The following is a 15,640-nucleotide window of genomic DNA, read 5'->3' as shown; positions in this document are numbered from 1 at the left end:
ACAAGTGACCTGCACCAAAATACGTAAGGTCTGAAGAAAAAGGGGGAGGGGAGAGAGAGCGAAGAGGTAAAGAAAACGAACAATGGTGACTCACCCTACAACTATTACTTTAGGACCAACATGGTACAAACACAACACAACATCTCCCCCATTTTCATAGTTCAGCAGGGAGAATAAAGACCTAACACGTCAAGAGTCCCCTTTATTCAAGGCAGGAAAGCCTGGGCTTCATTCTGGCTCTGCCAGTTACTAAGCTGTGCGTGCTCACTTCCTCATTACCTGGGCAAATTTCCTTAACTATAAAAGTCTTAAACTAAAAATAAAAAAAATCTTGTATCTCTGGATCCTCTGTGTGTAAGAGCCTGATACTTTTAGCTTAGAGCATGTTGACCAAAAAAGCTTTATTTAAGAAGAGGAAATGCCTTACAAAATCCGTGTTCCTGCCAAACTAAGATTCCTTCTAAAGAGGTATCTGAATCAACCCACTTTATCAAAAATTACTTAATGAGGCCAAAAGAAAGGGCACACCATACCTCTAAGCAACAGACCCATTGAAAATGATTCTGTCATTTTTCACAGAGGAAAAGAGGTACCTGCTTCTCCCAAAAGTATGAAACCTACAGAACAAGGGTATCACTATTGCTTCATCTTCACAGAAAAGCAGAGAGGGTAATTTCTACCTAATGACATACAATTTCAAAAGAAATCTTCAAATAAAGAAGAAAGACAGTTTTAGTTTCTTGGTAGTAAGTGAACATGTTGCTGTCAGTTTTAACTGCATCAGTGTGCATCTGCTTTCCATTTGCTCTCCCCTGTTGAATATGCAAACAAAGATTTCTTATTCATGTTCCAGGATAAGGGGATATGCCTGAGTAAAGGTGAAGAAAGATAAAGAATGCCATTGCTACTATAAAAATTCCTTGACAGTGAACACTTTCTGCTCCTCTCTGGCAAGTGTCCCGGAAGCATGATGCGCTCCCGGGGTAAGGTGACCATTTGCTGGGTGACAAATCTTAATGTTTGCTTTTCCTCAGCAATAGATTCTCTCTCTTTGTGGGAACTGAACAAAAAGTGCTAGCCCTCTACCCTGAGAGTTGTTATGAAAGAAACTCCATTTAAGAATGAACTAGCTGAAACCAATTTGGCTCAGTGGATAGAGCATTGGTCTGCGGACTGAAAGGTCCCAGGTTCAATTCCAGTCAAGGGCATGTACATTGGTTGCGGGCACATCCCTGGTAGGGGATGTCCAGGAGGCAGCTGGTCAATGTTTCTCTCTCATCGATGTTTCCAGCTCTCTATCCCTCTCCTTCCTCTCTGTAAAAAATCAATAAAATATATTTTTAAAAAATAAAGAATAAACTAAACGTTTTTGAAGTCAGGAACTTTAAGCTATTGCTTAAATACTTTTTAAAAAAATCCTCTAAAATTCATCTTATACTTTTTTTTATACTTCTATTATGTTTCTCTAAATTGCATTATTTTCTTTAAAATTAGTACTTTTTTACTTATTTTGACAAAATGCTTAACCCATTTTTGCTAATCACCCCATATTTTATTTTTTGAATACATTTGTATTGATTTCAGAGAGGAAGGGAGAGGGAGATAGAAACATCAATGATTGAGAAAATCATTGACTGACTGCTTACTACACACCCCACACTGGGGATTGAACCCACAACCCGGGCATGTGCCCTGACAGGGAACTGAACTATGACCTCCTTGTTCATAGGTCTACACTCAACCACTGAGCCACACCAACTGGGCCACATTTTTTTTTTTAAAGTTGCAAAAAGCTTTATAAATGTTATTTTTAAAACCACGTTCCCAAGTCCTATTAAATAGATTGTAATCTTAAATTAAAAATAATTTTTAAAGGACTGTTGAGTTTAAAGCAGGGGTTCTGTCCTAGCCCGTTTGGCTCAGTGGATAGTGTTGGCCTGCAGACCAAAGAGCAATGGGTCTGGTTGCAGTCAAGGGCCCGTACCTTGATTGCAGGTTCCTCCCCAGCCCGGGCTCTGGTTGGGGCTTATGAATGAGGCAACCATCGATGTGTTTCTCTCTTCCACTCTCTCTAAAAATCAATGGAAAAATATCCTCGGGTGAGGATTAACAAAAAAAAATAACAATAATAAAAAGAAAAAATAAAGCAGGGGTTCTAACCCTCACTGAGAGTCAGAATCACCTGGGGGAATTCAGAACGAAGTGACCAGGACACCATCCCTTTTGGATTTTGATCCAACTGGTATAGGAACAGACTCCCACAGTGTTCCATTTTTAAGAGCTTCCTCCATGTGTTTAAGCAGGCAGCCTAGATTAGGAACCACTGATAACATTTAACAGAATATGGAACTATTTTAAAATCTTTTAAGTGAAGGCAGCCTTTTCTTAGGCAAAATAAAACATAGATATTTAAGAAATATTTATCTCTAATTGTACAACTATAAATAAAAAGCCACATAAAACACAAAATTTAAAAACAAAATTAAGTCATAAAACCAATTATTTAATTGAAGCTATAAAAAAAGAGGCAATATAATTGGTAAAATAATTAGGAAAAGATATTTAGCATGTTTCAAAGATTTTAAAACAGTTAACAGGACACTTTACAAAAAGTTGTGTGGGAAATAAAATTCTTAAACTATACATAGAAATGTAACATTACAGAGTATCTTATAAAATACAATGACTGAAATATAAAAGGACTGTGTGTACTCTAAATCTGAAAACTATTAATAGTGACCACATATTTAAGTTTAATTTACAGTTCCTGGGAATGAGAATCATAATATTATACATATCTTCCAAACCCGTGGGCAACAGTTTCCAATTAGCCATGAGTGGTATCATCTTCTACAAAGTCTTTGGCCATCTCTGCTGTGATCACATCAATATGACTAACCTGAAGAATAAATGCCAAAAATAAAATCTGTTAAATCGTAAAGAAATATATCAGTGTTCCCGCTGTACAGGATAATAGTTAAAATATATAGCCTATTACCTGTAAATTTCACATATTAAGTCAAATGATTCTAAAACACAGACTGATAAATTTTATTTATAACTAGAGGCCCAGTGCACAAAATTCAGGCATAGGTAGGATCCCTAGCAATTGCCAGCTACCAGCAGGGCCTCCTTTCCTGCAGTTGGCCTTGCCCCCTAGCCGACCTCCGGGTCAAGGGGACAATATTAGGCTTTTATTATATAGATTAGTATATAGATGGTGTTTGTTCAATATGTGAATTTAAAAATATTCTGCCTTTTAATGCTCTGAAGATATGGACAAGAACTTAGGCCTATGTATTATTTTGCTGTTTCAGAGAACACTAAGGCTTATTAAAACACCAAGAAAAACAAATTTGGTCAGGCCAAATATAAATCAATGTACGTAACTGTTAAAGACTTCATAAAGAAGCAATGAATGACTAGATAGGAAGATATTATCTCTTAATGACAAGGGAAAAAATATCAGTGCAGTGAATGCCACAAAAAACTGCTAAATCTCCTGGGCACTTTAAGTAAAGTTTTTTCTTTACAAATACAACATCAGATGAGCAACAACTTTCTAAGTTTTCTTTCATGACTAAAGTAACACAAAATAAGAATTCAATATAATGGATTAAATACTACATAAACTTAAACTTCATGTAAAAAAGTTACCTTATTTCTGAATTTTACACCATAGAATTTGTCAGCTGACTCAAGCAGTTCAGGCCTAAAAGTAGTTGTAATAAATTGAGCATGTACAGCAAGTTCCATAATCATATCTGTAAAAAAAAAAAAAAAGTGATTTAACAAGACCCTTTTCTCACATCTTAAAATTTAAAATGCAACTATCTTTACTCTTAATATTCAAAACAGCCTGTGACTCTATTTTTATGCATATATCTACAAAAATTACCACTTTAGTTTCTTAAATTACAAATAAATCTTTAACCCCAGTATCTTAGTTCCAGAATATAAAGAAGCAGTAACTTCTAATACAGCATTAGAAATGTGAGAGCAAAATGCCTTCCCCCAGTGCTCGCTTCGGCAGCACATATACAAAATGCCTTCCCCCAGCTACCACCCCCAAAGATATTTATATTTTTAAATTGACCTTACTGGTGTTTTATTTTAATTTATTGATTTTTAAATTTTTTTTTTTTTTTTTTTTTTAGTGAGCAAGCAGAGAGAAACATCACTGTGTTGTTCCCCTCATTCATGCACTCACTAGTTATCTCTTGTATGTGCTCTGACCAGGAATCAAGCCCATAACCCTGGCACATGAGCTACTAACCAACTGAGCTAGCCTGCCAGGGCTTCCCCAAAGATCTTCTGAACTTACTAAACATCAACAGATTCTTTAACCACATAATCAACAATGTTTATGACAAACTACTCAATCATTGAAATACACGTTTAAAATAAGCAACTTCTATATTAAAAAGTTTAACTCAAGTACAATTTTATTTTTTTAATTAATTTTTCGAGAGAAGGGAGAGAGAGAGAAAGAAATTGACTGGTTGCCTCCTGCATGCGCCCTCAGACTGGGCGTTGAACCGCAACCTAGGTATGTGCCCTCACTGGGAACCAAAGCCAAAACCTTTTGGTGTAGGGGACAATGCTCCAACAAACTGATCCACACTGGCCAGGGCAGTAGGTTTTTCAACTGATTCAAAAAATTACATCTTTCTCACAAAACTTTGCAAAGAAGCCTAATGTTAAATTTTAAAACCTATTAAAAGATAAATTTTATTTACTAACTAGAGGCCTGATGCACGAAAATCTGGAAGGTCGCCTGGAAGGTCATTCTGCTGTTCGGTCTAATTAGCATATTAGCTCTTTATTATACAGGATACATATCCTATCTAGTAACCCCAAATCTCTCAGGCAACAAGAAATCACTATAAAAGAGCTAAGCTATCATTTTAGAGCATGTTCTCATTGCTGAGTGTAAAACCAACACTGTACCTGACACAGCCTTTCTGTGCTGAGCATCCAGAGCCTGGTCAATCTCATCAAACAAGTAAAAAGGAGCGGGGTCACATTTCTGAATGGCAAAAATGAGAGCAAGAGCCACCAAGGATTTCTGTCCACCTGAAAGCTGTTGCATTTCTCTCATTTCACCTTGTTTTCCTGTAAATGACACCTAAGGAAACATTTGAGTCAATATCAGAGAGGGGTTGAATCACAATCATCTCTTCAAATTAAAATGCATACATCTATTTAGATTTGCAAAATATTTACAAATTACACTATGATAATTAATTACTGAGGAAAACTGGATGTAAAAGCATTTACCCTGATTCCAACTCCAGTGAACTGGTCAACTGATGGGACACTACTTTGTGATCCAGAACCCTTCTCACTTTCACCACTCCCTTCTCCTTCATCCTGAGACTGGCTGCCCTCAACATCTCCTTTCTTCATCACCAAAGTAGCTTTGCCCCCAGGGACCAGCTTCTGAAATACTTCACTGAAGTTCTTGGATACCTTAAAATAAACAAACAGATATATAATAAGGTTGGGTGTCCATTCAAATATAAAATTTGCTTATATGGAACTATACATCTTACTGATTAAAACAAAGACAAGTATGTAAAAGCAAGCAGAAGTATTTTTTTAATATGCATTTTTAATTGACTTTTTTTTTAGAGGGAGAGAGAAGAGTGAAGGGAGAGGGGGAGGGAAGAGAGAGCTGGAGGGGGAGGGAGAAAGAGAGAGAGAGATCTACTTGTTGTTCCACTTATTTATGCATTCATCGTTTGATTCTTGTACAACTCCTAACTGGGGATGAACCCAAAACCTTGGTGAGGAGGAACAATGCTCTATGCTACCCAGCAAGGCCCAGAAGTATTTTTTAAGAACAATAACAGATGTGATCCTTTAAGAACTATGTAGCCCTGGCCAGTGGTGTGGCTCATTTGGCTGGTTGTCATCCTGTGCACCAAAAAGGTTGCCAATTTAATTCTCGGTTAGGGTATGTGCCCCAATTGTGGGATCATTCCCAGATGAGAGGTATGCAGGAGGCAACTGAGAGATGTTTCATTCTCATATTAATGTTTCTCTCTCTCCCCTCCTCTCTCTCTCCAAAAATTACAATGAAAATATTTTTAAAAGTAATCTTAAAAAAAAAAAAAAAAAAAAAAAAAAAACGTGTAAAATATTCTAGTTACTATGTTAGCAACTTATGTGCTGAATTTATTCACATGTATTAGATCCAACTATCAGTGGAAAAAAATCCTTACAAACTGAAAAATAAACTGAATGATAGCTGAAGCTTTTGTCATGTGTGTTTATATACTAATAAAAGAAACATATGACCCTAACCACTTGTCTCAGTGGATAGAGCAGTCAGCCCTTGGACTGAAGGGTCCCAGGTTTGATTCTAGTCGAGGGCACAATACCTCGGTTGCAGGCTCCATTCCCAGCCCCAGTCGTGGTGCATGGGGAAGGCAATCAATGTGTCTCTCTCTCATACATGTTTCTCTCTCTGTCTCTCGCCTTCCTGTCCCTTCTCTCTGGGGAAAAAAGAAAAGAAAAAGAAAGGGAAAAAAACATACCTGTTTGAAAGTTAACTGAATAGCTTCGTATTTTCGAAGTTCGAGTACATTCATCAGTTCCATGATTGATTTGTATCCCCTATCCAATTCTTCTTGTCGCTTTATTAATTTTTCTTTTTGCTCAGAGAAATTTACAAACTGGTCTAAAGCTTTTTTGTTAACATGACTGTACTTCTTCAATTCTGTGTTGCACTGTTCAAGTTTTCGAAACAACTACAAGGAGGGAAAAATGTATACGTAAATTCATATACAGGAAAATTTGCAATGAGATTTCAAATTTAAAACCAACAAGATTTACCTGTTTGAGACTCAGTGTTTGGTATTTTTCAAATGCTTCCTGAGGAAGTGATCCAAGTTCTCGAATTTTCTTCATACATTCTTCTTTCTTTTTCAGTAGCATGCCTTGCCGATTTGTCATCTTTTCTAGTTCTTTAGTGTCATGATTTATAGCATCCATGTGTTCTTTTTCCATATTTTTCCAGCGCTCCATACTCTTCTGAAGTTCCTTAATTCCAGCTTCTGTTTTATCAATGGAATTGTCCAAATCTGAAATGGGGGGGGGGGGGGGGGAGGAAGGGGGTAGAGAACAAATTAGATAATACCACCTACTTTACAGACAGAATGTTACTTGACCAAACGTTTTATTTTAATGGTCAAATCTATCAAAATAAATAGACTTTTTCATGTTTGTTTAAATTTTACTGTGAAAAATTCATAAAACATTTAATTCAGGATAAATTAGAAGTTTACATGAGAATCATGAGTATAGTTTTTATTATTATTTAATGTTTATCTTTAGAAAAAACTAAAAAAGAATTTTCTACTCAGTAAGTAGGCAGTAAGAAAATTATTATTTCATACTTTTCTCAATAAAATTAATAATTTACAATCTCAAAATTGTCACAAATATTTCAATAAAACAAAGATTACTATCTATAATCAACACCCTGAACTCTGTTCACTATACTGTTCACGATTATAGAAAACAAAAAATCATTATTAGATAATTTTGCCTTTTTGAATATTTTGTTTTGTAGTAAACAATGTTATAAAACAAATAAGCTAAATTTAACTAAATACATTTAAAAAAATTTACTAAACAATAATTTACCTTCTGATCGTGCCAGAGTGTCTTTTACTCTTTTATTGATGGCTTCAAGTTCTGAGGTTGTAGCAGTGAGAACAGTACCCCCTTCTGTCTCTCTCAGTTCATTCAGTTCCTGAAAAACAAAAGGAACTTATGAGCATTCATCCACAGGAGATGAATGTTAGTTTCAAAATGTTCTGACTAGCAATAGTTTCTATAGCTGTTATGTTTGAATAAACATACTTCATACAATTGCAAATACTTAAAGTACCATTACAGGGGGGGGGAAATAATGATAATAACTGAAAAATTTCTCCACATCTACCTTCTACTGATAAAATATTAATAACTTTTACCTAGATTGTGCCAGGATACAAATACAAAACAGTATTAAACAGTCCTAATCCTGAAGCTTAGAAATATTAAATGACTTATCTAAGATCATAAAACAAGTGGCAATGCTAGCCAGGTGGTCACACTGCTAGTCTTTTGGTCCCCAAAGTCCATTCTCTCAAACAGAGCCTCTTATATGTACCTTCAAATGGTTATGGTGGTCAAGGAACTCCCAAAAAAGAACATACCTGTTCTACTTGGTCCAAGCGTTTTCTCAAATTCTCATTGAGATAAGTCTCTACTCGAGTAATAATACCTTCTAATTTAATTCTTTCATTCAGCAATTGTCTGTTTTCCTAAAAGAAAAGAAAATTATTTGTCTACATAGGCATATTTTATATACAAGAATGCTGTTAATTTGCTGTCATCCCCATTACTTGTGTTCAAATGAGCATTATGAAGTTTCATACCGTTCCAAAGTCTGTATATTTTCTTCATTTTCTATCTTCAAAATGCTAAGTTTTTGTGCCTGTTTCTTTTAATAAGCATACTACCAAAAATGTTTTTCTTTTCCTGCTTTTAATTTTTTGGACTTAATATTGTTTAAATCTGTTTCAATAATAAAATATTATTAAAATGTTCAATTCAAATAATATTGAATATGTAAAGATCATCATAATAAATATGGCAAAGCTAACAAGTCAAACCTTACTATAGTAATAAATATGCACTAAATAAGATAGAATAAAATGAAGATTTCTTGTATAATCCTAACATATACAAAAAGGTTTAGGAAAACTTATTAAAATCTTTTTTTATTTACTCTTATGGATAAGTCCAAGAGTAATTTTTATATTTTCTCAATAATCTTTCACTTTTCTTTATTAGCAAGATACTTTCCACAGTAAAAATAATTATTAATAATTATTTTTCCTATCAATTGTACTTGCCTGCTGAAGTTGACGAATTTCATCATTCAGTGCATCTACTCTCTTCTGATCTTCCAGACTAAGTTGAGAAAGCAAATCAGTTCCCAGCTCTGCTTTTAATGATTCTCTGGTGGACTCCATAGCATGCAAACTTGCCTCCAAACTTTGTAAACTGCGTTGCTATAAACAGATTAACTTATGTATTAATAAAGGTACTAGTTACTGTATCACTTATAACAGTAAAAAATTGGTAACAATCTACATTTGATATTAAATTGAGCTAAGAATCATATCAACTCAAATTATCTATTAGTATCCATTACATTTGATAATTAGAACTATGTAGCTATAATATTCATGATGCAATACTATGGGGCTGTGTGGAATACTACCCCATGACCAAACTATATAAAAATCTTCACATATACTCATAAGAACCAACAATAGTTGCTAGAATGTATTGGGGTAGAATAATTGTGGGTAATTTTTAGAAAAATTTTTTTTGTATTAGTACTGATGTACCAAATTAGTTTTCTCAAACAACTTCACATTTGTAAGTCCAATATATATTTTCACTGTAACAGCAGTTACAATTTGCTTTCTACTCATTTTAATACTCTGAACAAAATGCAATAAAATATTCAAATAATAGTATTTTACAGACAAAAATAATTAACTACAAATTCATTACTATCAGACAGTACTATTATGCCATAGTTCAAAATGCCTTTTGTTGAATGAATTTGGAAAATCTGAATGTGGGCTAGGAAGAGTGACTTTAGGTATCCTTGGTATAAGTGTGGATAACCTATTTAACATGGTTCACCCAATTTTATTAATTAAAACATCCTAATAAAAATGAAATATGCAAATTAACCATCACACCATAACAAAGATGGTGGCGCCCACAGCAAAGGCTAAGTTGCCGTAAGAGCCTTAACGAGCCTTCAGCAGGGACCTGAGGCTGCACCCCCCCCCCAACCCGGAGGGGCTTTACAGGGGATGTCAGGCTGCGCCCCCTGCCCGGCAGGGTTTGAGGGGGCCCTGAGACTGTGCTGCCCACCTGGTGGGGCTTGACAGGGGACCTGAGGCTGTGTCCCCTACCTGGAGGGGCTTGACAAGGGTGGGGAAAGCCTGTCGTATTTTCCGGTGTATAAGATGACCGGGCGTATAAGACGACCCCCCTAATTTTACAGTTAAAACATAAGTTTGGGCCTATATTCGCTGTATAAGACTACCCCCCACTTCCGAGGCAACACCAGTTCTTTTTTTAATAGACCGCCTCTCTGACTCTGGCCAATCTGAGCAGGCTTTTTTTCGTTTCAAACATCGTCTATACGCCGGAAAATATGGGTAGTCTGGATCTCGCCCAACAGGGATGTGGCAGCTGGGCCTGGGTCTCGCGATTTTGAAGCAGCCATGGGTGTGTGGGGACTTGACTCTGGGTCCCGCGGCACACACAGACACTAGCAAGTGGAAAATTTTCATATACGTTTTACTAATTTTCTTTCATCTCTGACACTTCTATTATAGAGAAAGGGCAAATAGCAGTATTAAAATATCTCCTCTAATTAATCCCATTTTAATGTGCACAAATTTCATGCACAGGGCCATTAGTCTATAATAAAAGGCATACTTACGAACCTTTGGCATGAAAGTTTTTTCTGATTGCTGCCTCTTCTCTTTTAGCATCTTCATTTCTGATAATATGCTATCTCGAGATGCTTTAAATTTCCGTTGCTGGGTCTCTATCTGCTGCATTTGGTTCATCAACTGGTCAATTTCATTATTAATCCATATGCAAGGCTAAGGAAAATTCTCTCCAACTTGTAAATACATTTTATGCTCTAAACTCTTTTCAGTTCAACACATTTTGTATCCCTTCCCTCTTCTTTAACCCTTAAATAAAAGTTGTTTCCTCAAATTTATGGACCATAAGAATGTTGAATTAAATGGTGTTCACCACACCATTTCTCTTTCAAAATAACATGTTATTTTACTAATAGTTATACCAATCAACCAATCAATATTCTTGAAAAACCCTAGAAGAAGCTAAATGAAATAACAGTATTTTTTTTAACATCTTTTCATTAAACAAATACTTATTGTGTAGCCTATTATGCTTACAGCATCAATTATATATGGAAGTTATATATCTATGACAAGGCCTTGCCCAATGTGGAATAATTGTACCTCACTGGATTATCAAATATGAAAAGGTAGTTGGTGTCAATTTTCTTTTTCCTAGTATTTCACCATGCTTTCTTAGTGGTAAAAAGTTGCCAAATTTAGACAGTTCTCAAAGTATGCTATGTAGACCTCTGCAAAGTCAAAACTAGGATATTTACCTTTTTCTCAATGCTATTGCTTTCACTGATGGCACAGAAGCTATAAACTCCTACTTTTTAAAAATGCCAGTTTCAATTAAGAATATTTTATTGAAGCAGTAAAAATGATTATTTTTGCTGCTCGAGTATCTGTATTTTTAGTATCGTGTGACATATAATGTGAAGTAACATAAAACACTTTTGCCTTAAACCATGGCTGTTTTAAGAAAATGAACAGGCACAATTTTAGTTACAAGCTTTTTTATGTGTGATTTTGAGAGTACCTTTATTAAAGCTGAGGACAGTGAATCAAGGGCTGAACTAGCCACTCGTAATAGCACACCATTTTTATGGATTTTGACAGCCATTTCCTCCACCCTACTAAGTCTCAGCCAAATGACCTCGAGATAATAAAATCTAATGGATATTTCCAACCCTTATATATTTAATTTCTATGAAGAATGTAGCATTTCTGATTACCCCTCTCCCCTTTCTTTCACGAAACACTATCCTGGTTTTCCTTCTACAATTTTCTAATTAATCCTCCTCAGTTACCTTATAACCTTAAATTTTAGTGTTTCTTGAGTTCTTTTCGCTCAGAAGCAGACTCACTACTAGCTAGTGATCAACAAAGTAAAGGATCAATGCTAAAATAGTTTTTTCGGCCTTCAGAAGTTAGATAAATATAAGCTTCTGTACTTAAATAAAAGACAAAGTAAAATACATGGAATTTTTCCCCACTGTATATGAGAAGATACACCTAACATGCAAAAGATTATATATTCTAACCAAAATGCAGTTCTCCACAGTAGCACAAAAAGATATTTTCAATATTTCTGCGCAGGTTTTCATTGAGCTTTGCTTCAAGCTCACCTAGTTCTTCTTCTGCTTTTCTAACATCTTTTTGTAATTCAAGTCTAGATTTCCTTGTGTCATAATAACCTCCAGTTAGAGCACCCCGATGACTAACTTGGTCACCTATAAATAAAACGTAAGAAAGGTAGTAATTCTTTATAACAACTTTACTCAATGATATACTGACTTACAATCAAATAAAGTTTTTATCTATTTAATGAGAATTAAAAAGAATTTAAGCTACTCTGAAAAAAATTTGCTTTTCAATATTAAAATATACGTTTAAAAAAAATGTGTCTTTTAGGTGAGCCCAAACCTCTGCTAGAAAATGGAGACATGTGAACAGGACATAGAACCACAGAACTAGCTTGGAATTCCCACTGGCCATATTTGAGAAAATTTGATAAAAAATAAGTGACAATGTAGTAACACGTGGAATAAAAAAAATAATCCATTAATCACAATGATACTTTAAAAATAAGAAGAGGGCTTTCTTTACAGAATAGTGACAGCTAATAAATACAGAAGCAATATAAGAATCACCATTCTGAAACCCTCAGTGTATTAATTGAGTCAGGCAATGATCAGCAAAAGATGCTAAAAAAGTTGTGGGGGAACATGATATTTAATATTCTTAAAAGACAATCCCACATATCATTTATTAATTTAAAAAGAGAAAAGGTATTTTGCTAGTGGTCAAACTCAGCATCACCAACAGTGGGATACATTATGTGATACTATATGTACATATCAATATGACAAGAATTTTTAACCTGAATCTAATGATAAAGAAGACAAATACAGAGAATGGACATTTTTTTGAGGTCAATTTCTGCGGGTAGAAAGAAACAGGAGAAACTGTCCTACATTAAAATAATCTAAAGAGAAGACAGTGCCTGCATCCTGGACAGAAAAATGATTTGAATGTGATAATCACTTCATAAGGTATATTGTATAAATGTCAAATCACTATGCTGTACACTAGTATAATGTCAACTATACTGTAATTTAATTTTTTTTTTATTTTGGGGCAATTGAGAAAATTTGAATATAGACCCTTTTTAGATTTTATAAAGTTAATATTAAATTTCTTAGATTTGCCGAAGCCGGTTTGGCTCAGTGGTAGAGCGTCGGTCTGCGGACTGAAAGGTCCCAGGTTCGATTCCAGTGAAGGGCATGTACATTGGTTGCGGGCACATCCCCGGTAGGGGGTGTGCAAGAGGCAGCTGGCCGATGTTTCTCTCTCATCGACGTTTCTAGCTCTCTATCTCTCTCCCTTCCTCTCTGTTAAAAATCAATAAAATATATTAAAAAAAAAAAAAAAAAAAAGTAGGATCTGTGGATTCTGCAGTGCATTTAAAAAAAAATAATAGTAAAATAAATTTCTTAGATTTAACAATGACAATATAGTTATAAAGGAGATACATGCTTTAAATTTTAGAGATCAAGTGTCATTGTAAAACTTATTCTCAGATGGCTCAAAACAACATAAAATTTTATATAAAGAGAGACAAAGCTGGAGGGTGGTTTACCTTCTTTCATCAACACATTATAAAATTATAAAGGGGGAAAAATGAAAGCAAGTGAGCCTATGTATAAGAGGTTCTTAACCTGGATTCCAGATAAAATTTAGGAGGTCCTTGAGTGGAAAAAAATTTATCTTTACTTTTATGCTAATCTCAAATGAAATTTAGTAATTCCTTCTATAATGAATGAGACAAGAACCACAGTATATCAAGACTTCGTTATCAAGAGAAATAAGATATTTTCTTTCAGATAACACTGTCACAAATCTCAAAATATTGTTTACATGCAGCAGTGCTTCAAAATTATGATTTACTAGAGGCCCAGTGCACAAATTTGTGCACAGGCAGGGTCCCTAGGCCTAGCAGGCACTTAGCAGGGCCTGCCAGCTGGGGGGAGGAACAGGGCACAGGTTGTCTGCCTGCCCTCAGCACTTGCCCCCTCTGGGAATGGGGCTGCATCCACTGCCACCCACTCCCAATTCCTCATCCCAGCCTGGGGCTTCAAGGCCCCAGCAGGGTTGGGAGAGAAGGCAACAGTCATCAGGCCAGGCGGAAAGAAGGGACGCCAGACATCAATGCGCTGAGCATCTGCCCCCCTGGTGGTCAGTGCACATCATAGCAATTGGTGGACTGGTCATTCCATTGTAACAGTTGCTTAGGCTTAGATAGATAGATTAGTCCCACTGCTAAATCTTATTTTTGAATACCTTAAGAATTACTGTCATATTTTTTAATGTGATTACCATGCCAATGTACCAATATAATTTGTTTTTTATGATCAATGTTTAAAAACATTGAAAAAGATCCACAGGCTTCATTAATCAAAGAGCCAAAGGAATCTATGGTGCAAAAAAGATTAAGAATCTCTATTATAGACCAAGTGATTATATTTAACAGACATCAACTAAATATAAAGTGTGGACCCTGTTTGGATTCTGATTTAAATAGACCAACTATTTAAAAAAGAATTGGACATAAATTTTCAAATACTCTTAAAACTTAAATGGGAAATAAATCCCATTACAAACCTTCCAGGGTAATGCAGTCCATAGTGAAAGCACGGGCTAACTGGGTTGAAACTTCCATGCTACGACAAATCAGTGTTTTTCCAAACACATGTTTGAAGGCTTTGTCAAATCTGGGATTGTACCTCAGCTTACTTATCATAGGGATAGCATCCTAAAAATGAATATTTTATTAGGAAACAAAGAGATCACAACACAATTAATTAAAACATGTTAGCAGAATTATTTCATCTTTATGAAATAGAAATATACACAAATGCCTTTATATTTCAAAACTATAGGTTTTTATCCTGAAAAAGTTAGAAAAAACATTCTGCTAAAATATCCTGAAAATAGTGCCCATTTAATCATTTAGGTTTTCAATAGTATAGCACAGTGATAAAGAGCTTACTAAAAAGCTGCCTAACTTCTCTATATAAAGTTTTTTTCATTTATACAATTGCAATAACAACAGAATCTTTCTGATAAAGTTACTGAAACTAGACAAATAAATATATGTGAAACAGGATAGCATCTGTCACATAAAAACACATAACAAATGTAAATAGTGTTTCCTCCAAATGTTTAATTTTACTTCATATCTACCTTAGAAAAATACTATTTTCAGATAAAATTAAAAATAAAAGGAGAGGGCTTTCTTTACAGAACAGCGGCAGCTGTTTTGTTTAGGTAATGTAAAGGGAAGCACACTATCTGCATTCTTTTGTGTCTTGCTTCATTCACAGGTCACATTTGTGACTCAATTTCTCCTCCCCCAAAATTTAAATACAATTTATAGATTTAAAAGAAAAAGCTGGGCTCTTTGAATAGCTTATAAGATTCTCATTGTTCCTCTGAAATTGTTGATCTTTCTCATAAGGTTTCAGCTCTAACCTTAGAGGAAAATAAAACAGTTGGTACTATTGTGAACGTTCTAAAGGCAAATACCTCAAAACACTTTCTTCTTTTCAAAAATATACCAGCTAGTAACAAAAGCAACATTACATTTCAAGCCTATCATTTTGCTAGATGCTTTA

General features: G+C 34.9%; 1 protein-coding gene across 1 annotated transcript in view; it reads right to left on the bottom strand.

Moving 5' to 3' along the window:
• Window positions 1-2,482: 2,482 nt before the first annotated feature.
• Window positions 2,483-15,640, bottom strand: part of SMC3 (structural maintenance of chromosomes 3) — a 30,713-nt gene continuing 17,555 nt past the window's right edge. The window contains exons 18-29 of the mRNA XM_084903375.1: window positions 14,628-14,778; window positions 12,044-12,196; window positions 10,536-10,687; window positions 8,913-9,071; window positions 8,211-8,318; window positions 7,654-7,762; window positions 6,841-7,088; window positions 6,543-6,755; window positions 5,281-5,472; window positions 4,951-5,128; window positions 3,658-3,764; window positions 2,483-2,899 (exon numbers count right to left, since the gene is read on the bottom strand). Of these exons, the coding sequence (XP_084759501.1) occupies window positions 2,828-2,899; window positions 3,658-3,764; window positions 4,951-5,128; window positions 5,281-5,472; window positions 6,543-6,755; window positions 6,841-7,088; window positions 7,654-7,762; window positions 8,211-8,318; window positions 8,913-9,071; window positions 10,536-10,687; window positions 12,044-12,196; window positions 14,628-14,778 (1,842 nt within the window). The 3' untranslated portion in view covers window positions 2,483-2,827. The remainder of the gene's footprint in view (window positions 2,900-3,657; window positions 3,765-4,950; window positions 5,129-5,280; window positions 5,473-6,542; window positions 6,756-6,840; window positions 7,089-7,653; window positions 7,763-8,210; window positions 8,319-8,912; window positions 9,072-10,535; window positions 10,688-12,043; window positions 12,197-14,627; window positions 14,779-15,640) is intronic.

The sequence above is a fragment of the Pipistrellus hanaki genome, assembly GCF_964339955.1.
Source record: "Pipistrellus hanaki genome assembly, chromosome: 14".
Taxonomy (NCBI): Eukaryota; Metazoa; Chordata; class Mammalia; order Chiroptera; family Vespertilionidae; genus Pipistrellus; species Pipistrellus hanaki.
This window is presented reverse-complemented; position numbering and strand designations above follow the sequence as displayed.